General features: G+C 40.1%; 1 protein-coding gene and 1 long non-coding RNA gene across 20 annotated transcripts in view; one reads left to right on the plus strand and one right to left on the minus strand.

Moving 5' to 3' along the window:
* The window catches only part of LOC146763449 (uncharacterized), a 159,588-nt gene that overhangs the window by 84,065 nt on the left and 50,151 nt on the right, over window positions 1-25,372 (plus strand). The window contains exon 5 of one of the 12 annotated variants that reach the window (XR_014951786.1): window positions 387-23,739. The exons of 10 other annotated variants lie outside the window; for them this stretch is intronic. This is a non-coding gene — a long non-coding RNA (uncharacterized LOC146763449). Of the gene's footprint in view, window positions 1-386; window positions 23,740-25,372 lie in introns of those variants that run through there. One more of the 12 variants, XR_014951789.1, reaches the window with a different exon arrangement.
* The window catches only part of MET (MET proto-oncogene, receptor tyrosine kinase), a 104,220-nt gene that overhangs the window by 63,973 nt on the left and 14,875 nt on the right, over window positions 1-25,372 (minus strand). For 2 of the 8 annotated variants that reach the window (XM_085568308.1, XM_085568307.1), the window contains exons 2-3: window positions 17,064-17,138; window positions 4,548-5,762 (exon numbers count right to left, since the gene is read on the minus strand). In XM_085568308.1, the coding sequence (XP_085424434.1) occupies window positions 4,548-5,747 (1,200 nt within the window). In that variant the 5' untranslated portion in view covers window positions 5,748-5,762; window positions 17,064-17,138. Of the gene's footprint in view, window positions 1-4,547; window positions 5,763-17,063; window positions 17,139-24,648; window positions 24,883-25,184; window positions 25,293-25,372 lie in introns of those variants that run through there. The other 6 variants (XM_085568309.1, XM_021542605.3, XM_021542603.3 and 3 more) reach the window with 5 other exon arrangements.

The following is a 25,372-nucleotide window of genomic DNA, read 5'->3' on the forward strand; positions in this document are numbered from 1 at the left end:
CCTAAGTAATTTACAACAACCCATTTTAATCAGAGATATGTGCTGTTATTTTTAAACCTGACAAAATTATATGCCAAATGGTGTGGGATATTATAGTTACAGGGCCTCAAAAGAGTTATTTGTCTCTGTTTATTTTATTTAATATTCTTAGACACAGCCTTAGGATGATAGATCAATAAGTGCCTTTGTGGTTTCCTGATAGAAGGCAGCAATTATTTTCTTCCATTACAATATAAGCATAACCTAATTTTACTCATCTGTCATGTGTGTAATGGTAATAAAGAAGCATCACCATGTGTTTATTTTACCCTCACTTTATTTTTTGTTTTGGTGATCTTCTGTTTGCCTTTCATGTTTTCCAACTGTTTGTGCCTTTCATTTAACAGGAATTGTGACCAGTTTGTCTTGCTTTATGACACTTTCTGGGAGCATGCTGGCAAAGGCCTGTCTGTGACTTCTCTTTTCCTTTAAGAGCTAAGTATTTTAGGCCTTCACCTGAACTTACCTGTAGAAAAAACAAAGACATAAGATACTTACAGATCTGAATTTGGATTTCATAGTTAGAGGCATTTTATCATGTAAGTCCATAATGATTAAAGTCAGGTAATTTGGTTTACAATTGTTTATCACGTAAGAGATGCATAGAGGACAAAAAAAAAAGCCTGTAAGATCCTGATCTATCTAATGACAACTGAAATGTATAGTTGAGACTGTCAAAGCTAAAATCAACTCATCTTCCTCACTTGAAAAATCCCATTTATTACATGGTAAAGATGCACACTACTGGACTATGTCTGCAAATGAAGTAAGCAGCATTTGTCTCCTCATCTAAGCACACCTCTATTTGAGGATACCACACTGGGGCTGATAATGACTAACTGACCAAACAAACTTTGCTTAAAGACTACATCCAGTTTTCTCTTTGTTGTGGGAGATTCCTGAACAGTGATGCAAAACCCCCCACAGCAGCTACCTCTCAGATATCTTCATCCTGACTCAAGCAATAAAACCTCCTTGCTATTACTCCAAATTTCTCTTTTAATTCAAAGGCAGTTCTGTTTTCATCTTGCTGTCATTTAAGTGTCAGCCAGCTCTTCCCTGAAGGAAATTATTAGGCAGTACTAACTGGCCACAGCTCTGTTGAAGTATGTCTGACATCAATCAGATGCTCCATCGGATTCACTTTTCCTAACCCTGACTTAGTGAGCCCAGGTTTTGGCTTAATATGTATTACACTTAAACACAACTGGAAATGTTTTCTTTTGATTTTATGAAGTTTTCCATGAGCACTGGAGTAAGTGAAGCACAGTTTTGTCTGGATTTATTTCTTGTGGTTGGTTGACTTTACTTTTCAACTAAGCTGTGATGAAGACTATTCCCATGGGTGGGTAATACCTTTCTTGTGACTCCTTCTGATGTTTAGAAAGGTACTCCTAAAATTTCATCAGTTTCCATAGCCAGAGCCTATATAGGATCTTCTCTGGATTCCCACCTGAATTCACATCTTTAAGATTTCTTATTGCGGAGGCTGTAAGGATAACTAACAGAAAGACAAGACCTAAAATAACATGACCATATAAACTTCATTCCTTCAGAAAACAAGGCCAAAACAGAACAAATTTTGCCTATTACATCAATAGGAAGTTTTGAGTGGAAGTTTTTCTAATTTTTTGCTCTAAATTTGAGAAGAAAAAGTTGAGGAAGTGTTTTGGATGTATCATTCAGATTTATTTTGATCTAATTCTACCTTTAGAAGCCTCACATGGAACAGTCCTGAGGGACAGCCATTTAAAAAGATGGACTACCCAAAGTCAAACAAAATTATGTACAATTGTTTTATGGGACTTTTTTGATAACATGAAATAGCTTTCATCAATCAGACTCTAACTGTAAATTATCAGAGAGCATTTACTTGCAAAGAGTGCTAGAGGCTCAATTTTCTTTTTAATGTTGAAGTTAGGGGCATACCATATTCACTGCTGGACTGTTTTCACTGTCCTATGACTTAATTTTGCAGTGGTCAGTGACTTTCACTTGCATGAGTGATCTGTGGTTTTATTCTCTTGACATCAAAGAGAAAGATCATCTTGGCTACATTACAAAAAACAAGTTTTGAACCTTGTAACAACAAACTGTGACAAACTCTCAGTTTAATAAAAGCTTTCTTTTAAGTTGAAGGTGACTTGCAAAAAGGGGAAAAATGTTTTATGCCCTCATGTACACTTTTACAATATACAAAGAAGGGCCTAAGAAGAGTTGGGAGGGTTGAGAATCTTTTTTTGTCAATTATGATTTAATCTCTAGCAAAATCAGAAATTACCAGATTTGACATTTTTGGGCCAAGCATAAGAAATAATGTGCCTTCCTTCTTCTGCCTGCTTCTTCCCTTCCTTCACATTCCAACCCTTCAGGTTTACTTTACACACCAGAGAAAAACAGATGTAGGAAAGATGGTTGGCAAATTCTTGCCAATCTCTTTGGCTAGTTGATGCCTGAAAAACCTCAAAGGACAATTTGTACTGGAGCCTTAATGAGCCCTCTGAAATAAGGTAAAGGAAATGGTACAGCAAAGCTTGACAGTCTTGATACTTCAGTAAGGCAAACAGTCAGGACAAAGATTTCTGACTGTCTTATGCCATTTAAAAGAATCACAAGAAATCATAGAAACATTTTTCCCTTTATCAATTTAATGTAGCAGAAATCAGACCTCTGATGACATTTCTTGAAAACAGGCAACTATAATAAACATGTCGGCAGTACAAGACACTCATTTTGATATGCAAAGTGGCAGCAGAGTCTGGAAAAGCTTTTGAAACACAAAAGTACTTCCCAGCATGTGAAAAGCAGCAAATTATTCTGTCAATATTTTAATGGTATACTTTGCTTTGAAGAGATCACCTTATGAAATGTGTGTATAGGCAAGAGCAGAATGAGATAAGTTAAAGGCCACAAGCTTTAAAGACAGTCATTCACAAATCATATACCCCAGGAATATAGAATAAAATACTTTCAGAGAAGGACAATGGTTCTTGTTAAAAATGAACTGAAAAAATGAAAAAAAAAGAGAGGATATTACTACCTGAAATGAAAAATTAGGACAGCAATAATAAAGTGAAGAGAGATAAGGTCCTGTGCTGGATGTTTTCTAACTTGTTTTTAGTTCCTGAAAGTTGCCTGTCCCCCTCCCACAAAAAAGGGAATGAAATGCTATGTCTGTTGGGGCTGCTGTATCAGCAGCCACTGGCAATGCCTGTATCTGTGTTGAACACCTGGAGCCTGCTATAAGCAGTCATCCCCCAAATGCCAAGGCTGTGGTTATGCTCAGACCACTCCAGACCACCTCTGAGCACATTCCTGCTACTGGGGAGAAGCCACAGGGTCTCAGTAATGGGTTCTTCTCCCCAGACTGCCCTGTCTCACCTCTGGCAGGGCAGTGGGGAGCAGATCTTCTCTGACAAAACATACTCCCACCTCCAACCAGGGCATTGTGTCAACATCCTCACCTGCTGCCCTGTGCTGAGCAGCTGTGCTGAAGGGGACACTGGTGATACTCGGGGTGAAGAAGGTCTGTGTCTCTCACTCTCACTTTGAGCTGCCCCAACAATAGGATATGACAGATACCATACACCTCTAAATGCAGGTTGAGCTGTTGATCTGTTCTGACACAGCCTCATACTGGCTGAGCAGAGTTCCACCAGAGAGGCTCTGGCCCTCTGGTAGGAGATAGTGTGCCACCTCTGAGCTCTAAATTTCTTGTATTGGAGAACAGAAAGTTCCCCAGGTAAGATATTTAGGGGCCTGCCTCATAAGCAGGTGATTGAAAGTTCCATGTTCCAAAGTAACTGTTCTAAGTACCCAGATCCTGTATTTCTTTTACAAGACCTAAAACCAGCACAGACACTGGCCAGAAGGGAAAAGGAAAATTTTTGTGCTTCCTCTGCTCACAGAATTTTATATGGTTGGAGAGCAGCAACCTCCTGAAGTCATGGGGTACAGAAATGCAACCCTCCCACCCGAGACCACCTGAACCCCCATTCAGATACAGATTTCATTGACACTTTCTTGCAGAAAACTGATGTCAGTTGAACTGTTTCTGTACCAAGCATGAGTAACTACGTTACAATCTGGCTCTTCATGCCATATTCCAAACCAGCTCTTTCATTTTTTTTCTGAGAAGGGCAGTGATTCAGCATTAACATGCTTTTAAGTATGTGATATTTTTCAGGGACTCTTCAGTGCACATGAATGTTTATGAATACTTTTTTAAAATAGTAAAAAAAATAACTGCCTAAATGTTCCATTTTATCTGCATCATAGTTTCTCAAAAAAAAAACCCTATGTTTTTTAGCCCCATAGGACCTCAGCAATTTTTATACTAAATTTACAGGAACTAATCCTTTTAGGGATAATCAACAGCAATGCTAAGCAATCTGCAATGATCAGGGACTTAAATTTTGTAATTGAAACTGAAGGGATGGGTACTTGGCAATGGAATAGGCAAAAAGAGAACAAAAGTCCCAAAATATAACAAATAAATTACCACTTACCCTGTTCAAGCAGTATTTGCTCTCTTTCCCGTAAAAGTGTTGGAGGCATTTCATGTTCTGCTTGTCAACAATCTTGTTGAAGAACTCATTGATGGTTCGCACAGAGACGGCGCAGACAGCAGATCGGTTGGTTGGTTCAGAAGAGTCTGGTTTGCTTTGTGCAAAAACACCATAGAGGATATCATCGTTGAGCCCAAGGCCCATTTCATGTGCTAGAGCTGCACCAGGCTTGCTTACGTAGGCAGCTTGCAAAATGTTGAATACCTCCTTTCGGATGGACCTCTTCCTTCGCTTTTCAGTAAAAATGCACTCAAGAGGCATTTCCATGTAGGAACGCATCTCTGAGTCTAAAGTGCAGAAGCGGATAATTCTAGTGTGAAAAGATTGTGAGTCAAGAGTTTCTCTCTGTACAGTCAAAAAATAGACAAAGTGATCATTTTCAAAGGCATGGACATACCTAATAGGATATGAGTCACGGAACTGAGGGAGGATATCTATATAAGATTGATCTGTGAGAAACTCAAAACCATCCTGTGTTTCTTTTAATCTTCTAACCGATATTGAATGCAGCACATGGGGAGGTTGAAATGTAGATGTCACAGTATTTCCAACAAAAAAGTTGACAAACCTGTCCTTTTCAGTCACCAAAACTTTGGTTCCTAAAGTGCTAACAACACAATCAGGACAGTTATCTGCTTCTCCATCTGCCTGGGGTGAGTACATGCAGTGCACCTCACTTTCAATGTCAGCAGGGTTGTCAGGGTGAATGATGTGACGGTGGCAGATGCCTCCGGACACACTGCCACAGCTGATGAGCTGATCATCATAATAAGTTTCTAAAAGCAGTGCCATGTTGACGTTATCCTTCCATATGCTGTTAGATAAATTGGCTTTATCTCGGCAGTCTTCACATGGTGCACAGTCAGGGTTCTCCAAAACAGGCCCAGTCTTGTACACAGAAATGTTCTGGAGAGTTTCATTTAGTACATAAATCTTATTCACTGCTCCGATATAAACATGATGCTTGTATAAAACTACATTCTGAATTGGTGTGTCTGCAATGAAGTTAGGAAGATCATATTTTACACCAAGATTCATCTCTGATTTTTTAGCTGCTTCTTTGCATTGTCCATGGCTCCTCTGCAGCAAGGCAAACAGGAATACGATAAACCCAGAAGGATATGCAGTAAAAGGCTTCATTGTCAGAGATCTAATCTGTCAAAATATATTTAATGGAAAAACTGGTTATATTTCATATACTAAACCGTCAGTTTATCAGACAACAGAAATCCATTTCTAGGCTGCAGGTTTTAGCTGAACTATTTCAGTTTAAGAAGTGTTGCAATGCTTAGTGTCATAACAGTTGTACTAGAAATGGCTACAATCACTGTAGGTACCCATTTCACTGCCTTTAGAACAATTCACAGAAGGATTTTCTTATGATTAATTTCGCAAGACCCCTCGGCATGTTGTAGAACAGCAAAAGAGAGAGGACTACTTCCATAATGCCATTAAACCAGTGACTGATACACTTTAGAACAGGATGGTATACACATAGCTAAAGGCAAAACTGTCCAGGAAACTTAGGACACAATGGCACACAAAGCAGTTAGAGCACTTCAGTGGCTATAAGATATTTGTCATGCTCTCAAGGGGTGAACAGATTCCTAGCACAGCTGATCAAAAGTAAGAAATAGAAAAGACATGAAATAATGTGAAGATTTGAGCTAAGTGGACTTGTATTTTGTTAATTTTTTTGATTAACCAAAGAAGAGACACTTCTCCACCAGACCAAAGGAAGAAACCCCTCTCTCTCCCTCCCTCCAGCTCCCTAAAACACTGTCTTTCATAAAGGCCCAGTTTAGAAAAAATAATGTCTTTTTTCAGCCAGCCCTACTTCTTGGAATAGTCATTCTCCCTAGTGTTGACAAGTCTTTGTAATGTATTATTAGAATATTTTATGCATCATGTGGTTCTTGGCATGTGTAAGCTTTACTTTAGGCCCTGTACCACAGCAGTAAGTCACTCTGGTGAGCCTTACAAGATACAGGCATATCATTGTATTGTAAAGAAAGGGCTATCAAGTGACCTACAGCCATTAACGGATGAAATCAAACCACCTAGCACTTCTCTCTTTTTCTTTTACATCTCCACACAGTTGTTTGATGTGGCTTGAAAAACCAAAGGCAGATGACTTGTGTGATATTTCACCCCCTTGAAAGATCAATGAAATGAACTGTGGTTATGAGTGTTTCAGTGCACTATCCACACTATGCCCTGTCACACCAGATATCTTCTGTCAACATCATGACACAGTTCCTAAGCCAAATTTAGCTTCTTCATGGAGAAAACAATTATGCATTCTAACAGCAATATAATCACATTCTTTGGGAAAATCCCTCGAAGTTTGACTATAGTTAGGCAATTGTTGCTAATTAAGAAATGTCTGTGACCACTGAGAGAATTTAAAATACATGATCCTGAAAATTACAAACTGAGTAATAGGAATCTGTACCAACATTTTATTTCATTAGGAAATGAAAATACCACTATAGACCAGAGCTGTTTCAGCTGTGATAAATCTAGTGTTTTCACGAGATTGGTTAAAACAATCCATCAATAACTCTTGTGGTGCTTTATTGCAGCATCCACTGAATTCTTTCTGTGGTTTACCTCTTTAATTACACAAAATAATAGGTTTTGGAGACTAATTGTTCTTCCTCCCTGTTATCTGATAAGAATCATAATCGAGAGTTGAGGATAAAAATCAGAAACACAGGCTATTTGCAAGTATTAGCTGGTAAAAACAAGTCACACTTCTAGTATTGAGACATAAAAATCTTCCTTCAAATCAGTAACATTTTTCTGATATTAATTAGTGATAACAGAATCCTGAAAACAAATCTGAAATCCTGAAAACAAGATCAAGGATATTGCTATAATCAGAAAATAGTCCCAGTATGCAAACTTCTGACTTCCATATTGTATAGGGCAGGAAACTGTCTTCTCATCCTCTGTAGCATCTTGCTGTTGTGAATTTTTTCCTTCTCTATGCTGGGATGAAACCAAGAGCTTTCAAAGTTTGGGTAAAACACCCAGAATTTGCACATGATCCAAGAACAATCATGTTCACATCCTGCCTGGCCAGTGTCAAGTGAAGGTCCCAGCACTGGGAGAAGTGGGACAGACTGTCTGCCTCTTTTCAACCAGCATTTCCACCCAAGAAACTGCTGAAACTGATGCGTTCCTGCAGATCCACTTCAGATGAGTCAACGTGTTCTGACAAATACTAGATTAAGCAGAAAATTCCAAAAGTGCTCTATTTCTGACACACTTATTGCAGTAAACAATAGATATATTGTTTATTGCAATAAGTTTAAATCCACTTGACAGATGCGGCCCTGCAGTGGAGAGACAAAGCAATGGATGGGACTAGAGTTGCATGAGGATGAGGCTGACTGACCACAATAGGCAAAAAAGATCAAAGGAAGGTCACTGGACAGGCACCTTATTTGTTGCACTATACTCTGTACCATGTTCTTGTTTTAATGCTCCCAAATAGATTTCCCACCCCATAGGTCCCTCAGTTTTCAGTTTACAATCCTCCCTATTCTTCCAATGTCTGAAAAAGATGATACCTAGTTGTCCAGCAACCAGCACCACTGTGCACTACAGGAGTATTTAGAGCCATAAATACTATATGACACATTATTTCTCTATATTTTTGGGATATTTTGTGAGGCCAGTATCCTCAGACAGTCTGCTCTGTCTACACTCAGTAAAATACCACTATTTCAATCTATGCTCTGGAGACCAAAAATTCCACCTTAGACTCCTCTAGCAAGTGAGGCTGGAATGGAAAATTTAACAGTAAGAACAAAGGTGGGGTTCAGTGTGATGTAAAGGATGCCAGGAATAATAGGTACTTTATTTTACCACTACAGGAAGGAAAATATGAGCAATACATGAAAACTAAGTCATCTTTTCTCTTTGAGTCTCATCATAGTGCTTTCCTTTGCATACTTTTGAGATGTTACAAGCATCCTCCCAGAGAGTAATCTGCTGATTCCAACCTATGGGACACTCCAGCTCAAATTTATGGGCAACTCTCTAGGGAAGATGGTTCTCCACAGCCCATGTCTTCAGCATACTGTGAATCTTCTCTCAAGAAGCCTGACACCAGAAGGAACATGCCTTGTGGTGAGACATTTATAGCTTAGGGAGAACATAGGAATCACATGAAGAACACTATGTATTTCACTTTCCTCACATCATGTAAACTCTGCTGCTTCTTTCTCAGAGTCTCATGACATTTGGTACCTCTTTTCATTGCATCTGACCCAGGTTCCTTCTCTATTCCTACCCTGCAAGCTCTTTTGTAACCTTCAGACCAGCTCACTGCAAATACACTTCACCTGAATACATCCTGAAAAAGCAGAGAAATTTTAGTGAATTAAAAATACAATCTTTCCTCTATTCAAAGGTTCAGTGGCTCTCTGTAGCATACAAATGTATTTTGTTGAACTCAAATATAATTTGTTGAAATTAAAGGGTTTTGATGAATTAGGACCAAAATATTTGTGCTATAGCTACAGGTCCAAGAACTAGCTGCTGTCTATCAGTTGCAGAAGGAAAACAAGGAAACTGTTTGTTTCTCTGCTTGGTTTGAATGATGGGTGCTGTTCAATCTTTTGTGACCTTCCTGTGACACGTGTGTTTGTCCTTCATGTGTCTACAGATGACTTGTAAGTTTTGGCCTGTGATAGCCATCAGTGAGCAATAGCTGTCATGGATTATTCCTTTTGTAAGAGATGAGCCACTGTCATGATGTTCTCATTTTCCATCCCTCATCAAATAGTAGCCAGTAAAACTGATGAGAAAATAGATTTTGGTTAACCATTGCAAATAGTTGGTAATGATGTGTCATATTAGAGTGAGTGCTATGACCCGTGCTTTCAGTGGTTTTGTACCATTAATAGTTTCCCAGTGGCAATCTTCTTCCTACAAGTTTCATTCCCTCTAATTATGATTTGGGTGATAATTTGTAAATACTGAACATCATGTCTCTCCTTTGCTCTGTTTGCAACTGTACTGACAAGACAGGACTGGCCTTATTGTGGAGTATGTTCAAGCTGGCATATGCAAGGATGCCAGAAAACACAGCCATGCTTGTTCGCCTTTCCCTCATTTCAGAAACTTGGGTCCCATTTATCTCTAATCACAAGCACTCCACGAGTCTGCACAAGCTCAGACAACATGCTGACATGAAAGCATTTTGTTCGTTGTTTGGTGCATCTCATTTTTCCTTGCTTTATTACAGAAAATGAAATGGCAGGGTCCTCTATCCCACAGACAGAGTGTTTGTACAAGAACATATTTAGTCCTAAAATAGGTCATTTCAGGTTAGGTAACAGCAGAGCCATGTTCAAGTTTCAAAAACTCTATTGTCAGCAAATGGTAGCCTTTTCCCTTCTGTAAAGTTGATAGTATAGTTTTATACTTTGTCCAGTGGAGAGTACATCTTGTTACTTTGGTCTCTGACAGAGTTGAGAATAACCTGATTGACTACTCCTCCTGAGACTTCAGTTTGCTCTGCTATTTTGGACTAAAATCTGTGCTAGTGCAGCACCTGATTCCCTGTGGCTCATTGGCTGTGCCATGGAGAGAACATCATCATTTAAGAGGACAGGGAAAATGAGAGGGGGTGATAACAGCTCCATTCATCCAACTTTAATCAGTTGCTGCAAATTTGTCACAGCACTGGCATCAGCTTCAACAGATAAAGCTCACAATGGAGATGTCTTCCTCAGACTGTTCAATTAACCAATTGCAGCTGCACACAAGGTTGAATATGTCTAAAACACTTAGTGAGGGCAACCTGTTTTCTAAGTTTAGAGGTAAAAATAAAAGGTTTTAAATCTGAACTTAGTTACCTTAAGGAAAAAGAGAGAACAAAGAAATTGAGCAACTCAGCAGCAAACATACAAATTATCCCTGAGTTAAATCCAAATGGCTAATCTGAGTTAAAATTCATGTTCCCTTGTCTTCAGCTCTATTTCATCCTAGGTTAGGTCACTCATCCTGACTAAGGTGGCAACATTATTTTTCCTACAGCATGGTATGCACTCTAGCATGATTCAGTTTTCCAGTGTATAGAGTCAAACAACTTATTATCTGTGATTTAGGTTATAAATTCATTCATAGCACAGTTGGGAGGTTTCTATTTTCTATTTCTACTCCCAGAGGTGTGTTTGCATGCTGATGGCTGATGGGGAAGAACTGTTGGGCAGGGCACAGTCTAGGAAATTGCTGGAGGATCTACTATTAACTAAATCCTCTACATACACAGTGCAGTCATGTGTGTCAGAAGAAATGGCTTTCATTAGCAGATTCAACTGATCTGTAAGCCTTTCCTTACAATACTCAAACACATAAAAAAATTTAAATTATCCCTGCATAAAACACACTCTTTAATATACATAGTCTATTACTGGGTCTAATATACCATTATAATTCACAGCAGCTATCAAAAGAAGTATTTTTGTTGTCCAGCACATTCATTTTTAACAAGCTTTAAACCACAAGAACACTAATCTAGCCTTTGCAGTGGAGAAAATGCTATTCTTATACTCATTTGGCATTTTTTGGAGGTGTCCTGCATTGCGGTAGAGTATGTTATTTGAATTGCTTCAGAACTTAACATCCTAAAGGCAACTCATGTCATGGGTCTCTAGAACAACTGGATTTATTTAATCATTTTTTGTTGTGATGGGCTACAAGGCACTACTGGCTCTTTTGTAATGAACCTCACCAAGCACTCACTGATATATTACAAATGAGTAGAACACATCAAGAGCTATGTATTGCTCAAAAAGATTAATTTAATAGGTGGAATACAGCATTTCTTGCAATTGAGATAAATTTCTCATGTGAGAAAATAGTGCTCATTTTAAGGGCTGAGGAATCAATTCCACAAAGAACATGGATTAGAAATTCAGAGTATACACTAAATAAGTGAAAACCAGAGAAATATGCCAAATAAGGTAGAACCATCACTGTTTCTTCATGCTTATATTTGCAGATGGATTTGGATCTTTAAATAGAAGAGGATAGCTTTCCACATCTGAATGATAAGGATGGAAGGATTTAAAAAAAACCCAAAAACTATTGTATTGTTTAGCAATAACAGGAAAATAGAAAGCAAACTTTGAACAACACAATTGTTCCATTCTGTCCATCTGAAATGCAAATCAACAATCGTGGAGCTTTAGTAACAAAATAACTGTTATTGTGACTCTTTACCACTACAATTGAAGTAAAATAAATCCAGTTCTAGCATAGACTTAAGGTTGGTATCTGCAGCAAATAATTCAGCCTGATGACTAACATATGAACATTTTACTCAGTCCAAAGGTTCAGTACAAGCAGAAGAAGAGCTATGTGTGTGTGAGTAGAGTAACATGCTGTGCTTGATACAGAACATGTCATGACTCATAACACAAGGAAATACTGGTCTCCTGGGTCAGGATAATTCATACAGAGATATTTGGGTATAACTTCAAATTTTTAATGTTTGAACAGACTAATTCATCACTTATCTATTTTCACCACATATGCAAAGAAAAGGCCTTTATCAACTTCTAGTGAGTTGAGATAAATGCAGACACACCCTGGTGGACTGAGGAAATCAGACAAGCTCACATAAGGATCCAATTCTTAGTTTCTGGTGTCATAGAAACACCTTATAGTAGGAGAAAGCAACATAGTTGCATTTCTGAGTTGATCCTGTTGATCAACTTTTTTGCATGAGTCTGAGCATCTTGTGGTTGTCTGTACTGAATGGGTACCGTGTGATTTCCTGGGAACCTAGTTCCTCCTTTTGTAAAGAGCCAAGTTGGCAAACCTGGCTGCAAGCACAGTTTTAGCTCAATTCCCTTAACTAGTCTCAGCACTAAGATTTGCTACTTTATGTTTTATAATTATAAGAGCTATCTACCTGAATTCTTGTATTGAAATGCAGAGCATATTTTGGAAGCCTTTCCCGTCTTTGTAAAGCTAACAGCCTACCATACTGTGATAATTAAAGGAATGGCATGGGTCATAAAAATGAAGAAGATTAAAAGGCAGATAGTCATGAGTAACCAAGATAGCATACAGATTTGATCTAAATGTTCTAACACCAATTATGAATGATCTTGATGCAGGACATTTCCTGCAGTTTAATTGTCATTTGCTGCTAATGGTTCTTAGGAGTCCCTGAGATAATAACTCTTCACAGCCAAGCATTAATCTCTAAAAAAAAAAAATTCTCTATGTCAATAGATACAGATGGTAAAGTATATTATATATGACAACTATATCAAAATAGTGATGATAAGGTATGTTTTATTAGAATGGTACCAAAGGATCTACATGTCCACCAAATTACTAAGTTTTCTTTTAATGTCATAGTAAATATAATAATATCAGCAACTAAAACCCAAGAAGTCCCTGAATTCTTCCAAGGTGTGGTACAAACACCTAGGATACTAAGCAAAAGAAATTTTGCTGTCTCTGTTCTTTCCTCTGAAAGAGCTAGCAGGCCAGTGTCAGGCAGCGACTTTCTGCTTGGTGGGCACACACAAAGCATGCCACTGTGTGCCATGACTTCACTCTTCTCAGTTAATGTGTCTCCAAGAGCCATAAGGCAAATTAGCAACCAAATTTACGGTCAAGGATTTACAAAAGTTTGCTGATGTCTTGCTTGATACACAGCTTGTCAAGCTGAGATGTCATGGTCAAACCCTGTAGGGTCCCAGCAAGATCAGCACATCTGTGTGACTGAGCTGGGCTCACAGATCTGGAGAACTGGCCCAGAGTCTGGAATGAGACCCTCAGCTCTCCTTTACTCAGCTTGCTGGGTGTGGCTTATCCAGGGAAAGGAAAAACCAAGAAAAAGCTCTGCTTGTGGACCTGTATCAGCAATGTACAGAGGACTTTAAGTTGCCTCCAAGTCATCTCCTTGCATCTAGGAACTTTTGTGGGGAGAACTGGTCTGGCATGGCACAGTCCATTGGGTTGATACTGTGTTGGGCTGATATTGTGCTTTGTCTGCATTTAGTGCTGGAAAGCAGACTGCACTCCTTCCACGCTCACGCTGCCTCCACAACATATAACCATGATTGTGTAATGCTGTGTTTGAGAAAATCAGCCCTGCCAAACACAAACCACCTCTACGCAAAGCTTTGGTGGTCTTTGCCCCAAGTGAAAATGTGGTGCAAACACTCAAAACAACTACAAACAAAACTGAATTGGCTGTGTTTGTAAGTTTGATAGTGAAAGGAACGGGGTCTTTATTTATGCCTCAGCTTCATACATTATCTGATACCAAAGTTAATAACCTGATAGCCTACTAGGCTTCATAGTGGCTTTTTGATAATCAAACAGGAACAATAGCAAGGATAGTGTTCATTTCTCATCTGTGTTTGGTTAGGAGGTTATGACCTTTTCTTTTTAATGCTGACCTCGCTTTTGTCACTGTAAGTTTATGTTATTGCAGTGCACTTTAACTGATGCCCTACTTTCACTCAGTTTAGAAGGGGAGTTAATGACGACTCATTGGCATGACCGCTGCCTTGCTGTGAACCTGTGATTCATGATCGCCTTCCAAGGACTTTACGGAATTGGCATTCATAAATCCTGAAATGGCCTGGGACCAGCCTATCTGACATCCTGGCTCTCACCAGAGGCAACAGTGTCACAGCTGCAATCAGAAGAGTGGCTGATCTGTAGCAGCCTCAGCTCTTTTTTTGGCAGATGTCCCTCAGCAAGGGTCCGTCAGCCACAGTTTTTATTTTGAAATATTGTGTTGACCTTCAGAAGATGCTGAAAAGCTCAATAGTTTGAAGAAGGAGTTCAGGGATGGCTGAACATCCTGAGATTTTCATGCTAATAGGATCCTTTTTTGTGTGTTTGTTTCTGAAAGGATTTTTCGTCTGGTTCATTTACTTTCTTTCAGCCTGTCGTCTCCCCTCATTTGAAGAGACCTGGGAGGCTAAAATGTGCAACTGTTGCTCTTCAGAGGTTCTCATTTATACTGGGCCCGGAACGAGGTTTTGGACTTTTTCAGACCCTGGAATGCTTCCTTTGGAAATCTGAAGCCAGATAAGGAGTCTGTGAGATAAGCAAGGAGACTGTTTCCAAACTTCACAGGGTATTTACCTTTTTCATAGGGGTGAAATGAGGATAATTATTCCATTCTTACAAAACACCTCCAAAACACAAAAGGCTTAGTGCTGGTACAGGCATAGCACAGAAAGGCTGCTCTATAGGATGGCGCCTGCCATTAAGGGGCTGATTTAGAACCATGATCCTCAACCCCACATGAACAGGCTGGCCAAAGGTCTAAATCTGGGACCTGGGATTTGCTCTGTTGCTTTTGCCCCCTGCCCTCTCTGCAGTCCCTGCCAGCACTCTCCTGCTCTTTAGCCCTGAGATGCAGCAATCCACCACCCCATAGCCATTCCTCACTCTCCTCCTCCTCTTCCTATCCTGGTGGGAAGATGCAGAGAGTGGAATGTGAATCCTCCTAGGCAAAGCTGTCCTGATGCTTTGGAGCCAAGCCAGCTGAGAGGAAGAGAGGGGACAGCGTGTGGTGCTGGAGGCTGCCTGTCAGCAGCAGGACCTGTGCCTGGCTCCATCCTGTCTGGGCACTGCAAAGGAACTTGGCTGGGAGCTGTAACCCAGCCAGGACTGAGAGTCTCTTACTGCTCTGTCTTCTCTAAGAACTCCAGCTCAGGTGAGATCCAGGGAATAGTCAGGAAAAAAAATCAGACATTGGTTAATCTAAGCACCTGAGGGCTTTGTGGCCAGTGAGTGTTCTTAGATCCCTTTGTTGGGCTTGTGCCCTGAACTCACTCTAAACCCCATTTTAAATGCCAAAGCAGCCTCTTTGGATTTTTTCCATAATATTAAGCTTGGAAAATAAGATAAAAGGAAAATAAAAGGAAAATAAAATGGCAGTGTTAAAACTGGAAATTGGTCAGTAAATGCATATTTTTAATTTAGGACTTCACAGTGAAACAATTGCTCCTGAGTATGATGTTTTACTAAACAGTTGATAATTAATTCAATATTTTGGGCACTGAACAAAGGTCACTGCAATTTAGCATGAGCATTTTCTTTTACATCCCTGCTCCTACTAAAAATATTCAAATTATACTGTATTACTGAATAGAACTGTGTATGTTGTGTTCAGACAAAAATATAGACTTTGATTAATAATTACTCACTTAAGCATTTTAAATTTGAACAAGATACAGATGTTTGGGGTGAGGATGGACAGATCTCAACTCTTACACACCTGGCTTTCACACAAAAGCCTGGTTTTGGACCTAAGCTGTGTCAAGATAAGCTACATTCCTTCACTGTGAAGCCATCATCTTTTTCAAGACTTGACTCCACAGTCTCTATGCAATCATTATTCTCATTGATTCCTGTGATAGCTGAGCTGACTAAGGACTAGAGAACAGGGTGCTTAAGACAGGCTGAAAGACAGAAGATCAGTGGCAATGACAGAATCTCAATACTACCTCATTTAAAATGAGCAATAGAGGGTAAATATTGAGATGTAGAAGACATAACAGGAATGATAGGTGCAGAAGAGTAAATATTTAAAATCTTATATATTGTTAATGAAGATAATAATTACTCTTTTCAGAAAGGCTGAATTAACCAGCGCTGCATTTCTAAGTAACTAGCTAATGGACACAGGCATTATGTTTCCATAAGTCCTTGAAATCCCTATAAACCATGAGTAGTCAAATATTTGACTGATGGGCTTTTACCCCTGTTAATAGCATGTGATGGTGGTCTCAGTAAATAACATAACTTTAGATTTCCCTCTTGCAGCTGGGGAAGGGGTACTTATTTTTAAGCCACCTCTTATTGCTCTTGCTGCTTCCTGAAGGGGTCTTTATACTGTGAAAACAATTGACTGGTTGTTACCTTATTTTTGTACCCTGCAGGAGATTTTGGGTGCACAGACTCTGCTCAGATAAGCAGGGACCTCTCCCACTGCATTCAGGGGAATTTTTAAGTCATTCCTGCTTACCTGCAGACAGATGTTGGCCCAGCTTGTGTTTCACCAACAAGAGAATTGTGGCATTATTTGCATAAAATCAGTTTTTTCAAAGTATGTTATATGAAAACTTCTCAATTTGAAAACAAACAAAGAAAAACACTTGGCCATTTTCAGGAAGCAGCAAAGTTGTCTCTGAGCTCTACCCCAGCTGATTTTATCATAGCAGCTTACATATGAAGAAAAACACATACATACTTATTTTTGTAAATGTGTTTTCTGAAGGAAGGAAAGAAAACTCCACAGAACTGGAAAACAGGCCTTCTAACTAAAAATGACCACACAAGGTATTTTTCCTTTTTTTAGCTCTGCATGAAAATCCTAGACTTCAGTTCTGCAATTAGAATGTCATTAATGATTTTTGTGATTTCATGTATACTTGTGTTGACTTTACTTACCTTTTCTGTCTAGCTCTCACCTCTCTCAACTTCTATTAGCATGTTCTGCATTCAGAACACTTCTTCTCACGTAGCCTTCCATAGTCACCCAGAAAAAAAAAAAAAGGTGACTGTTGTTGGTTAGGTCTTTTTGAATAAAACCAGGAGAAGGAGAGAATCATCCCTTTCTCACAAATGGACTCTCTTTGGTATACATAAGGTCAGGATAGAAAGGACAATAATCAAATGGAATCTGATAGAAATAATAACTGAATTCTATGGGATTTAATGGAAGATAAAATGTAATGAGATTTTAACATGCACAAACAGATTGAATATTAAACTTCATAGGATACTTCAGAAACTTATAGCAAGGTTCCCATGCTAGATTGAGTAGGATTTTCCCACTGTGGAAATTTATGGTGGAAAGCTGACAAGATCTTGAAAATGTCACAGGAGAGGACATTTCCAGAAAAGGAGCTACTTAATCCTCTGAGAAGGGAAAAGGACACAGTGAAATGTTGCCATCGCACCATGTACTCTGGCAATTTGTTTGTAAGGACAGTGTTTGCAATACCAGGCAAAACAGACATTTGGGAATTTCAGATTCTGACTATAATAGGCTTATACCCTAAATACTAGGAAATTAAGAAATCAAAGTAAAGCATAAAGACACAGTGCACGTCTGGGTCCTCTGTTTTCAATTTTTGCATTATTTCCATTGAAGGTGATAGAATTTACACCTTGACTTCAACTAAAGGCACCTACATCCTGGCTGGGGAAACACCCCCATTTACTATCTGAAAGTGCTGCAAACACACACAATGATAAAACTCATTATCATGCAGCACTCCATCCTTGAACATGTATAGGAAGGTAAAAGCAAAGTATGCAAAGTTTTCCTCCATCAAAGTTTTCTTTTCCATCATCAGAAGAGTTAAGATAGTTTTCAATCATCTGCTGCAAGCTAAATTGCATCTTCAAACACAAGCAACATTTTCCATTCATCTAAATGGATGGTAAATACATTTTTAGGGTGAAATTAGGATTATTTTCTCTGATGCAGAAGTGCTTTATCATACAGGGAGCTCCACACTGGCTCACTGCTTACTGGACCCCATTACTGTTTGCATTTTTCCTACTCTTTAAAAGATTATTAATATTGCAATTGTATTTTTTTCTTTTACTTCAGCTTTGGGCATTTGTAAGAGTGATATCGAATACTGAGTATTAAAAAGGAACATTTTCCCTCAGGAAAAATATTGCCTCTAATCCAAAGAGCAAAAGCAAAAAACCTAAAGAGTCTGAGGAAAGGTTTTGCAGGACAGTAATATATAACATGTAAAATAAGTATCTCTTCTCTAGAAATAGACAGGAAAACTGAATATAATTAAAGTAATTAATATAAAATTTTCAACTACATCAGGAGAGGGCAATTAATCAACTTTTAATATTAATTCAACTACCACCACCTGTCATTGTCTTCAGCAAAGCTGCCTCATTCTCTTTTATCCTGCTTTCTCAGACCTAACAGAATCTGATATATTTGGATGAGAAGACACATGAAAGTATATATAATAATACCCATATAATAACACCCATAACAGATATCAGAATATATAATAGCAATAGATAAAAGGATATATAATTCCCATAACAGTAATCCTAATACAATTTTGAATGTAGAAGTCTCAAAGATAGAGAACAATCCAAGTCTGAGTTACTCCAGCATATGTCTAAGACAAATGAAACTTGTGGAGTTATTTCAGCTTGTTCTTTTCTAGTCATGCTTTGGGACAATCCACAGATTTGGGACTTTTCTCTGGGCCTACTTGGAATGCTGGGCTTGCTTGGAAGCTTGCTACTTTTGTCCTCACAGGTCATCCACGATGAGGGTGTGTACAGGAGGGAGAAGCAAACCCCAATGTCTTACTTAATATCTCTGATGGTCCTAAAATTCTGGTGATTTAGTTTGGGTCAACCAATCCAAAACACACTCTTATTTATGATACAGCCAAAGACAAAACAATAAAGTCATGTATGTATCTAGGCATTTACATGGCACAATAGACCTCTCTCAAGCTTTAAATCTCACTACGTATATTAGTTTCAAAACAAAGTAAAAGAAAAGTGAGATTCAGCATCCAGCACAAACAAACTAAAAGTAGACAAATAAACAAAAGAAACATTAAATAAGTAAGTTTGGAATTCTAATTGTAGATGATAATTGTTTTTATCTAACTCAATAAACATGCTCAGAAACTGTTTGTTTCCACAAAATTTAGGTGAAAATAGATAGTTCCTGCAGGACTGATGAGAAAAAATGTATGTCAAAAAAGATACATCAACCTTCTGTTAAAGTCAGAGAAGAGGAAATCAGTTTTTTAAATATGGTGCATACACACACAAAACTAGAGCTAAATCCAGCATCCATGAAGAGTCAGTGGCAAAACTCTCACGGACAACCATGAGGCCACAGCCTTGCTCTTACCAGAAAAGTGGCACAACTACAAAAACTAGTAAAAAAAGCCAATTTCCTAAGACCCATACATGTTGTTGGAGGCCTGAGCGTTTGCGGTGGGTGATAAAGGGAGGGAATTCAGCTGAGGGCATGCTCTACCAGATGTGGGCAGGGGTAGCAGCCAGCAAAGCTGGGGCTGGGTGTGGACATCCCACACCAGGGCCATGTATCTCTCAGCCTTAACAACTGCTCGGTGTAATCAGTCCATTAGTCCACGTTTCTTCCAGTCCCAGACAGTTGTTTAAAATGAACATTATTTGAAGCAAACCAGAAACCTTAACACTGTATTTCATAAATAACTGTAACTTTACTGCCTAAATTCATGGTGGTCCAGCCTTGTTACTATTGTAGGCAAAATGCCTTTCTGAGTCTCATCTCTCTACCCTCTGAAGGAGGTCCAGCTATGGCAGGTAGGGTTCGAGGGCATGCCACAAAGTCACAAATCTGCACACTCCAGACACCAAGGGGCAAGAGTATTATATATGCTATATTTTTGGTCAGCTGCCCATATCTAAACAGCTGAAAACCCCTCAGGTATTGCATGCCATCCTCCTGCAGTAGGGCCACCACCTGGAGGCCACCTGCTGGCCTGCTCTTTCTAAAGAGAAGCAGAAAACTTTATGTGACTCTTCAGCACAACCAAAGCTACAATTCTAGCCATTTTTATAAAATAAAATATATATACATTTGGCAAATTTCATATCCTTATGCTGAAAGAAAATCTGGCTGAAGCAAAAAACTTCCTGTGTGGGAAGTGAACAACTTACATAATATAAAATTGTCAATAAAAATTAATTACTTATTGCTTAAATCTAGCTGCTTTTATAAGTGTGTCTCCTCAATTAACTGAGTCTGCTTGTAGAAGTGTAACTGAGAGGCCCCTGTACTTCATCATCAACTTCAGAGCCATGCTATTTTGAAAATAAAAGACCTGTATCCTGTCCAAAAAATAAACTCTGGAGGTGACTTGCCGTGTTGCCATTTTGGATTACAAAAAAATACTCAGCCAACACACAGGGGAAGGCTTAATTACAGCAAACACACACATAAACAGGAAACCTCTCTCCAGTCAGAAAGTATTTTTCCTTCGTACAATGGGGTTCAAAGATGTGTCATCATATAGTTTAAAACAATTGCCAAGGAACCTTACAATTTCCAATGGTTTAGGAATAGAAATGGCTTACACAGTTGAAAATCTGTCTGAACTTGCATGGGAAGCACACAAACACTAATAAATACACGCTGGCTTAGGCCAGTGCAGAATTTTTAATCAATAAGCATGTCAAGCTGGGGGACAGAGAGGAGAGGGAATCAATTTTCAGAAGGCAAATGGTAACAACTGTAGATTTAATCAAATTGCAGATGCAATCCCTTAGTATTCTCAATATTTTTGAAAGAAAGTAGCTCCATGGTAAAGAATGAATTTCAATAAATGTCACATATTTAGGTTTATTGCTGAACTTTTAAATATATCAAGCTAGGTCACTGATCCCTCACAGAAATTATAACCATACATGTCAAAAAGATTTTTATACTGTTTAGTTGGATAAACATCAAAATGAAGAAACTGCAGTAAAGGAAAGCAACTTACATAAAAATTGTTACTTCTGTATGACTACAGGAAAAAAAGATATGCCAGTGTGACTCTTCAATGTGAGGCTAAAGCTGCAAGGTACACAACAAAGGGGATAGCTATCAAATACCATGGTGATGGCCATGGTGTGAACACTTGAGTAAAATGAAAATCTTCTGAAAGCATTTGGCAATTTTCCTTCCCCATGCATTTGCAATCAAATTTATCATTAATTCAAACAAGAACCTCTTGCTGCCTTCCATACAAAAGGACAATTGTATGTTAATTTTCCTGGGACAAGCAGAAGAGACTATCAGAGCTGTATGATGCACAGAAAAAGCAGCATTTTGTTTAAGAAATTTAAGCTTTCTAAACTCCTCAGCACTGCAGAAAAATCTTCTGTTATTGACAACTACTTGAAAAATTAAATGTTCTGGAGTACTTGCTTCCCTGGAGACTGGCGTGCCAGGAGGAGAGGCAGAGGAGAGGTTTCGCACCATTCTCTGCTACTGTTGCACCACATGCGCCCTAATGCCTGGCTTATGTACACAGCCACTCCTTAAAATACAAGCATTACAAAATTCTTCAAATTTGGGCCTTATAAGCCCCTCAAATTATTTATCTCCAGTTCTATTTTCCACTCTCATATTTGGTATACTCAATTGCAACTAATGCAATCAAAGTCCATCTGAGCCAAGAGGACTCAGTCACCATCCAGCCACATCAAGTGAATGAAAAAGATCACAGCGTGACTAAAAAGTCCCAGAACAGATCAAAAACAGTGACAGTCTACTCGGGAACACTGTTTGCTTTAAAGGAGTTATATCCTGGACTAACATGGTCTGATAACTTTACCTCTTTTCTTTTTCTAATGTTTAAAATTAGAGGAAAAAATACATTATCTTCGTGTACAACATCATAGTTTTCCTCAAGGCAAATAGCTTGGCAATTTGCTAGGTTTGTTAATGCTAGAGGAAACAAGTTAGCACACATACCATGTGTTTGAATGCCTTTGGAAATTAGATTGAAACACTGATTTGATTTCCTAAAAGGTATCTTAAACAAGGCAAGGTTAGAGATTTGGAGAGTAATGAGAATTTGTGTGACTTCAAACAGCTCTACATAAAACAGACCTGATATTCTGGGGGGGAAAAGGTCACCTAATTATTCGTTTCCTGAAGGCCCTGTCTATACTACATTTCCCCTGGGTAAGGAAACTGATTTAAAAATGGCTTCTGCTAGCATGTTTGCATCAGTCGCTATGTATGAGACAGAGATTTTTAAAGCCACTGCCAAGAAAAACACATCATTTTTGTAAGATAACAACAGAAACCTCCTCATTTTGGCTAGCAAAAAGATGCCATCCCCAGAGTCCTGCATGGAACTGTGGCCCTGTCTCCTTGGTGATGGCATGCTGCTTGAGGCAATGTGGCATGACCACCAGTGGTGCATTGCACAGGTTTAATTACCAAACACAACCTTTGCATAGGAAGCAAAATCACTAACTATGGCCACAGCAGACAAGATGCACAGGTTGATGGTTCATCTGAGGGTAACAGCCTAATGAAACATGAAGTTGTGCCACCAGCTCAAAGGACAGACAGTAAGGTAGCAACAGGAAGGTAGAAATCCTGGACATAAGGTTTTCACATGAACCCACCACAAAGGTGGTGTTGCCACCCAAAATCTTAGCAAGGTGTGTTTGAAGTGTCATGCACTGCATGCATTCCTTCTGCTTTGCACCAAACAGATCCTTGTAACCCCCTACTGAATTTTGTGTTTCTGTAGTTTCAGAGAATGCTGTTCAACTACCCTATCCCTTTCTTGTTCAAGAAATGATGTATAGTGCTGAAAGAGCCCAAGCAGGATTTCCCTTACACTAAATATTTCACAAACACAGATGGAGATGGAGGACCTCTCCTTGCTTTCTGCCTGAAGCAAATAAAGTCTAGACACATGCCCACCACAAAGCAATCATGGCACAAAGCAGATCACCCAGTGCTCTGTGACTCCCACCGCTGCAGCTCTGCCTCTCTGGCTACCCCAGCACAGCATGCTGCCGGCATCAGGTTCCCTTTGTGGCTGTGAAGGCAAGACTGCTGCTCTTACACTGCAGCCAGCTGTGCCAGTTATTCTCTCGAGCTCTGGAAGCCAGATTTGGGAGGCAGCAGACTTTGAATCTCTCCTCTGAGTTGAAAAATACAGAGCAGATATTTGCAGATCATAGAAGAATAAGAGTAGGCGGGTTTGATTGCATTGGACAAGCAAGAAGAGGTTACAGGTCATCAGCTGAGGTACTAGAAAACCATTAGAGCAGGAGAATCAGGATGGGACAAGCAGTACTGGGAAGACAATACTTGCTACTTAGTTTTGCTTTCATGAGCTTTTCATTGAACCTCTACTGAATTTTGGCATTCTGGCAGCCTTGCTCTGACTCAGTGAGCTCCCATCCATCTATGGCTGCACTGTCATCTACACTTGAGCAAATAACACATCTATGAACCCCTCTCCAGCCACAATATGTGCACTTTAGCTTACCAATAAAGAACTGCTATGCAGTGGTTAACCTCTGAAGGAAAAAAAAAAAAAAAAAAAAAAAAGAAGTGGAAAGAAAAAAAGAAAAAGAATAAGAAAAAAGAGGGGAAAAAAAAGAAGAAAACATTGGGGGGAAAAAAAAAAGAGAAAAAAGGAGAAAATCCTTAGAGGAAAATAAAGACAATTCATTCCCTCTCCACCAAAAAGGCACAGAAGTTGACTCTCTCTTCTCCAAATAATGAGATGAATGTTTTACAAAATATCCCAGTTTCCAAATGATTCAGTTTGTATTAGAAGACAGAAAAAGAATCATACAGTGCTGAAGAAGGATTATGGCACAAAGAACAAGCGATACAGTCATTCTGCAAGTTACTTTGTTTTCAACATGCAGCTCCTGCCAAAGGCTAGCTTTTTGCTCTCACAGTGTATGATCTGTAAACATTTAACCAGCTCTCTGAGAAACATGTGAGACCCTTGCTTGATTATGAATCCAAACCTCTCAGATCTAAAATAAAAAGACAACAAAAAAGAGACACCATCCTCTTTTTGCTGCTGGACAATGAAAAAAGCACCTGTGGGATGAAAGCAAATGAACTATCACACAGGGCATAGGTTCTTCGAGAAAAGCATGCACTGCCGCTTGAATAAACCTCCTACAGGTTACAAACGCACAGGTTGTTAAACAACACTGGTATTAGATTATTAATGCCTATTGATGTATGTGCAAAACTTCCAATTTCTAAGGAGTGCATTCAGTTTTATAAAGCCTAAGACCACATAATTTAATGCTGACATAGAAACAGTGGTGGAATGCCATTATATGAGCCCTTTGCGATATGTTTACCGTTCGAAGCAAATTCTGCTTTTAAAAATTGAATTAAAAAAAAAAAACGAACCCAAAAAAAACCCAAAAAAACCCCAAAAAAACAACAAAAAAACAACAAAAACCCTAACAATAACAACAGAAAAGGCCATACCGTAAGGAAACTGTGAACGCAGCGAAACCATAAAGTACACATCCCCAACTTGGGGAATCCCGCAGGCTCACCCTGCGCCTCGCGGAAGGCGGTCGGACCGGCCACCACAAACGCGGAGCCACCGTCTCCAAGTTGGAACTTCCAGGCTGCACTGCCGGACGCTGCCCCGCGGCGCGCTCCTGCCGCGCCCGCAGAGCGGGAAGGGGCGGGAGGGGCAGCGGCTCGGGCTGCGGCCAAGGGGCGCTGCCGGCAGCATCCCGGGGAGCGCTGCCCGCCCTGCCCTACCCCGTCTCGGCTTCGCGGGTACGCGGGCGCCGGCGCCCTGCGGAGCCCGGCCGGGGCCGGGGCCAGCCGGCAGCCCCGCACCGCTGTCACCTGGCCCCGCCGCGCCCGGCCCGCCCCGGCAGAGCAGCGGCGGCTGCCGCGCTCCCGCGAAGTTCCCGGGCGGGGCACGGCCAGCACCGAGCCGCTGCCCGCCCTCCTCCTTCCCCGGCTCATCTCGCTCCCCGCGTCCCCCCACGGGTGCCGGTCCTTACCGGAGCGGAGCGGGCTGCGCGCCGGCACGCCGCCGGAGGGGCGAGCGCTGCGCCCCGGCAGGCTGGGCTGGGCTGGGCTGGGCTGGGCTGGCTCCGCGGTCCCGGCCCGGCCCGGCCCGGCTCGGGCGGGGCGGAGCGGGGCGCAGCCCGGCGCACCTCCGCGGCCCCGCGCCGCTCCGCCGCTCCCT

Source organism: Lonchura striata, chromosome 1A (assembly GCF_050655825.1).
Source record: "Lonchura striata isolate lonStrDom1 chromosome 1A, ASM5065582v1, whole genome shotgun sequence".
Taxonomy (NCBI): domain Eukaryota; kingdom Metazoa; phylum Chordata; class Aves; order Passeriformes; family Estrildidae; genus Lonchura; species Lonchura striata.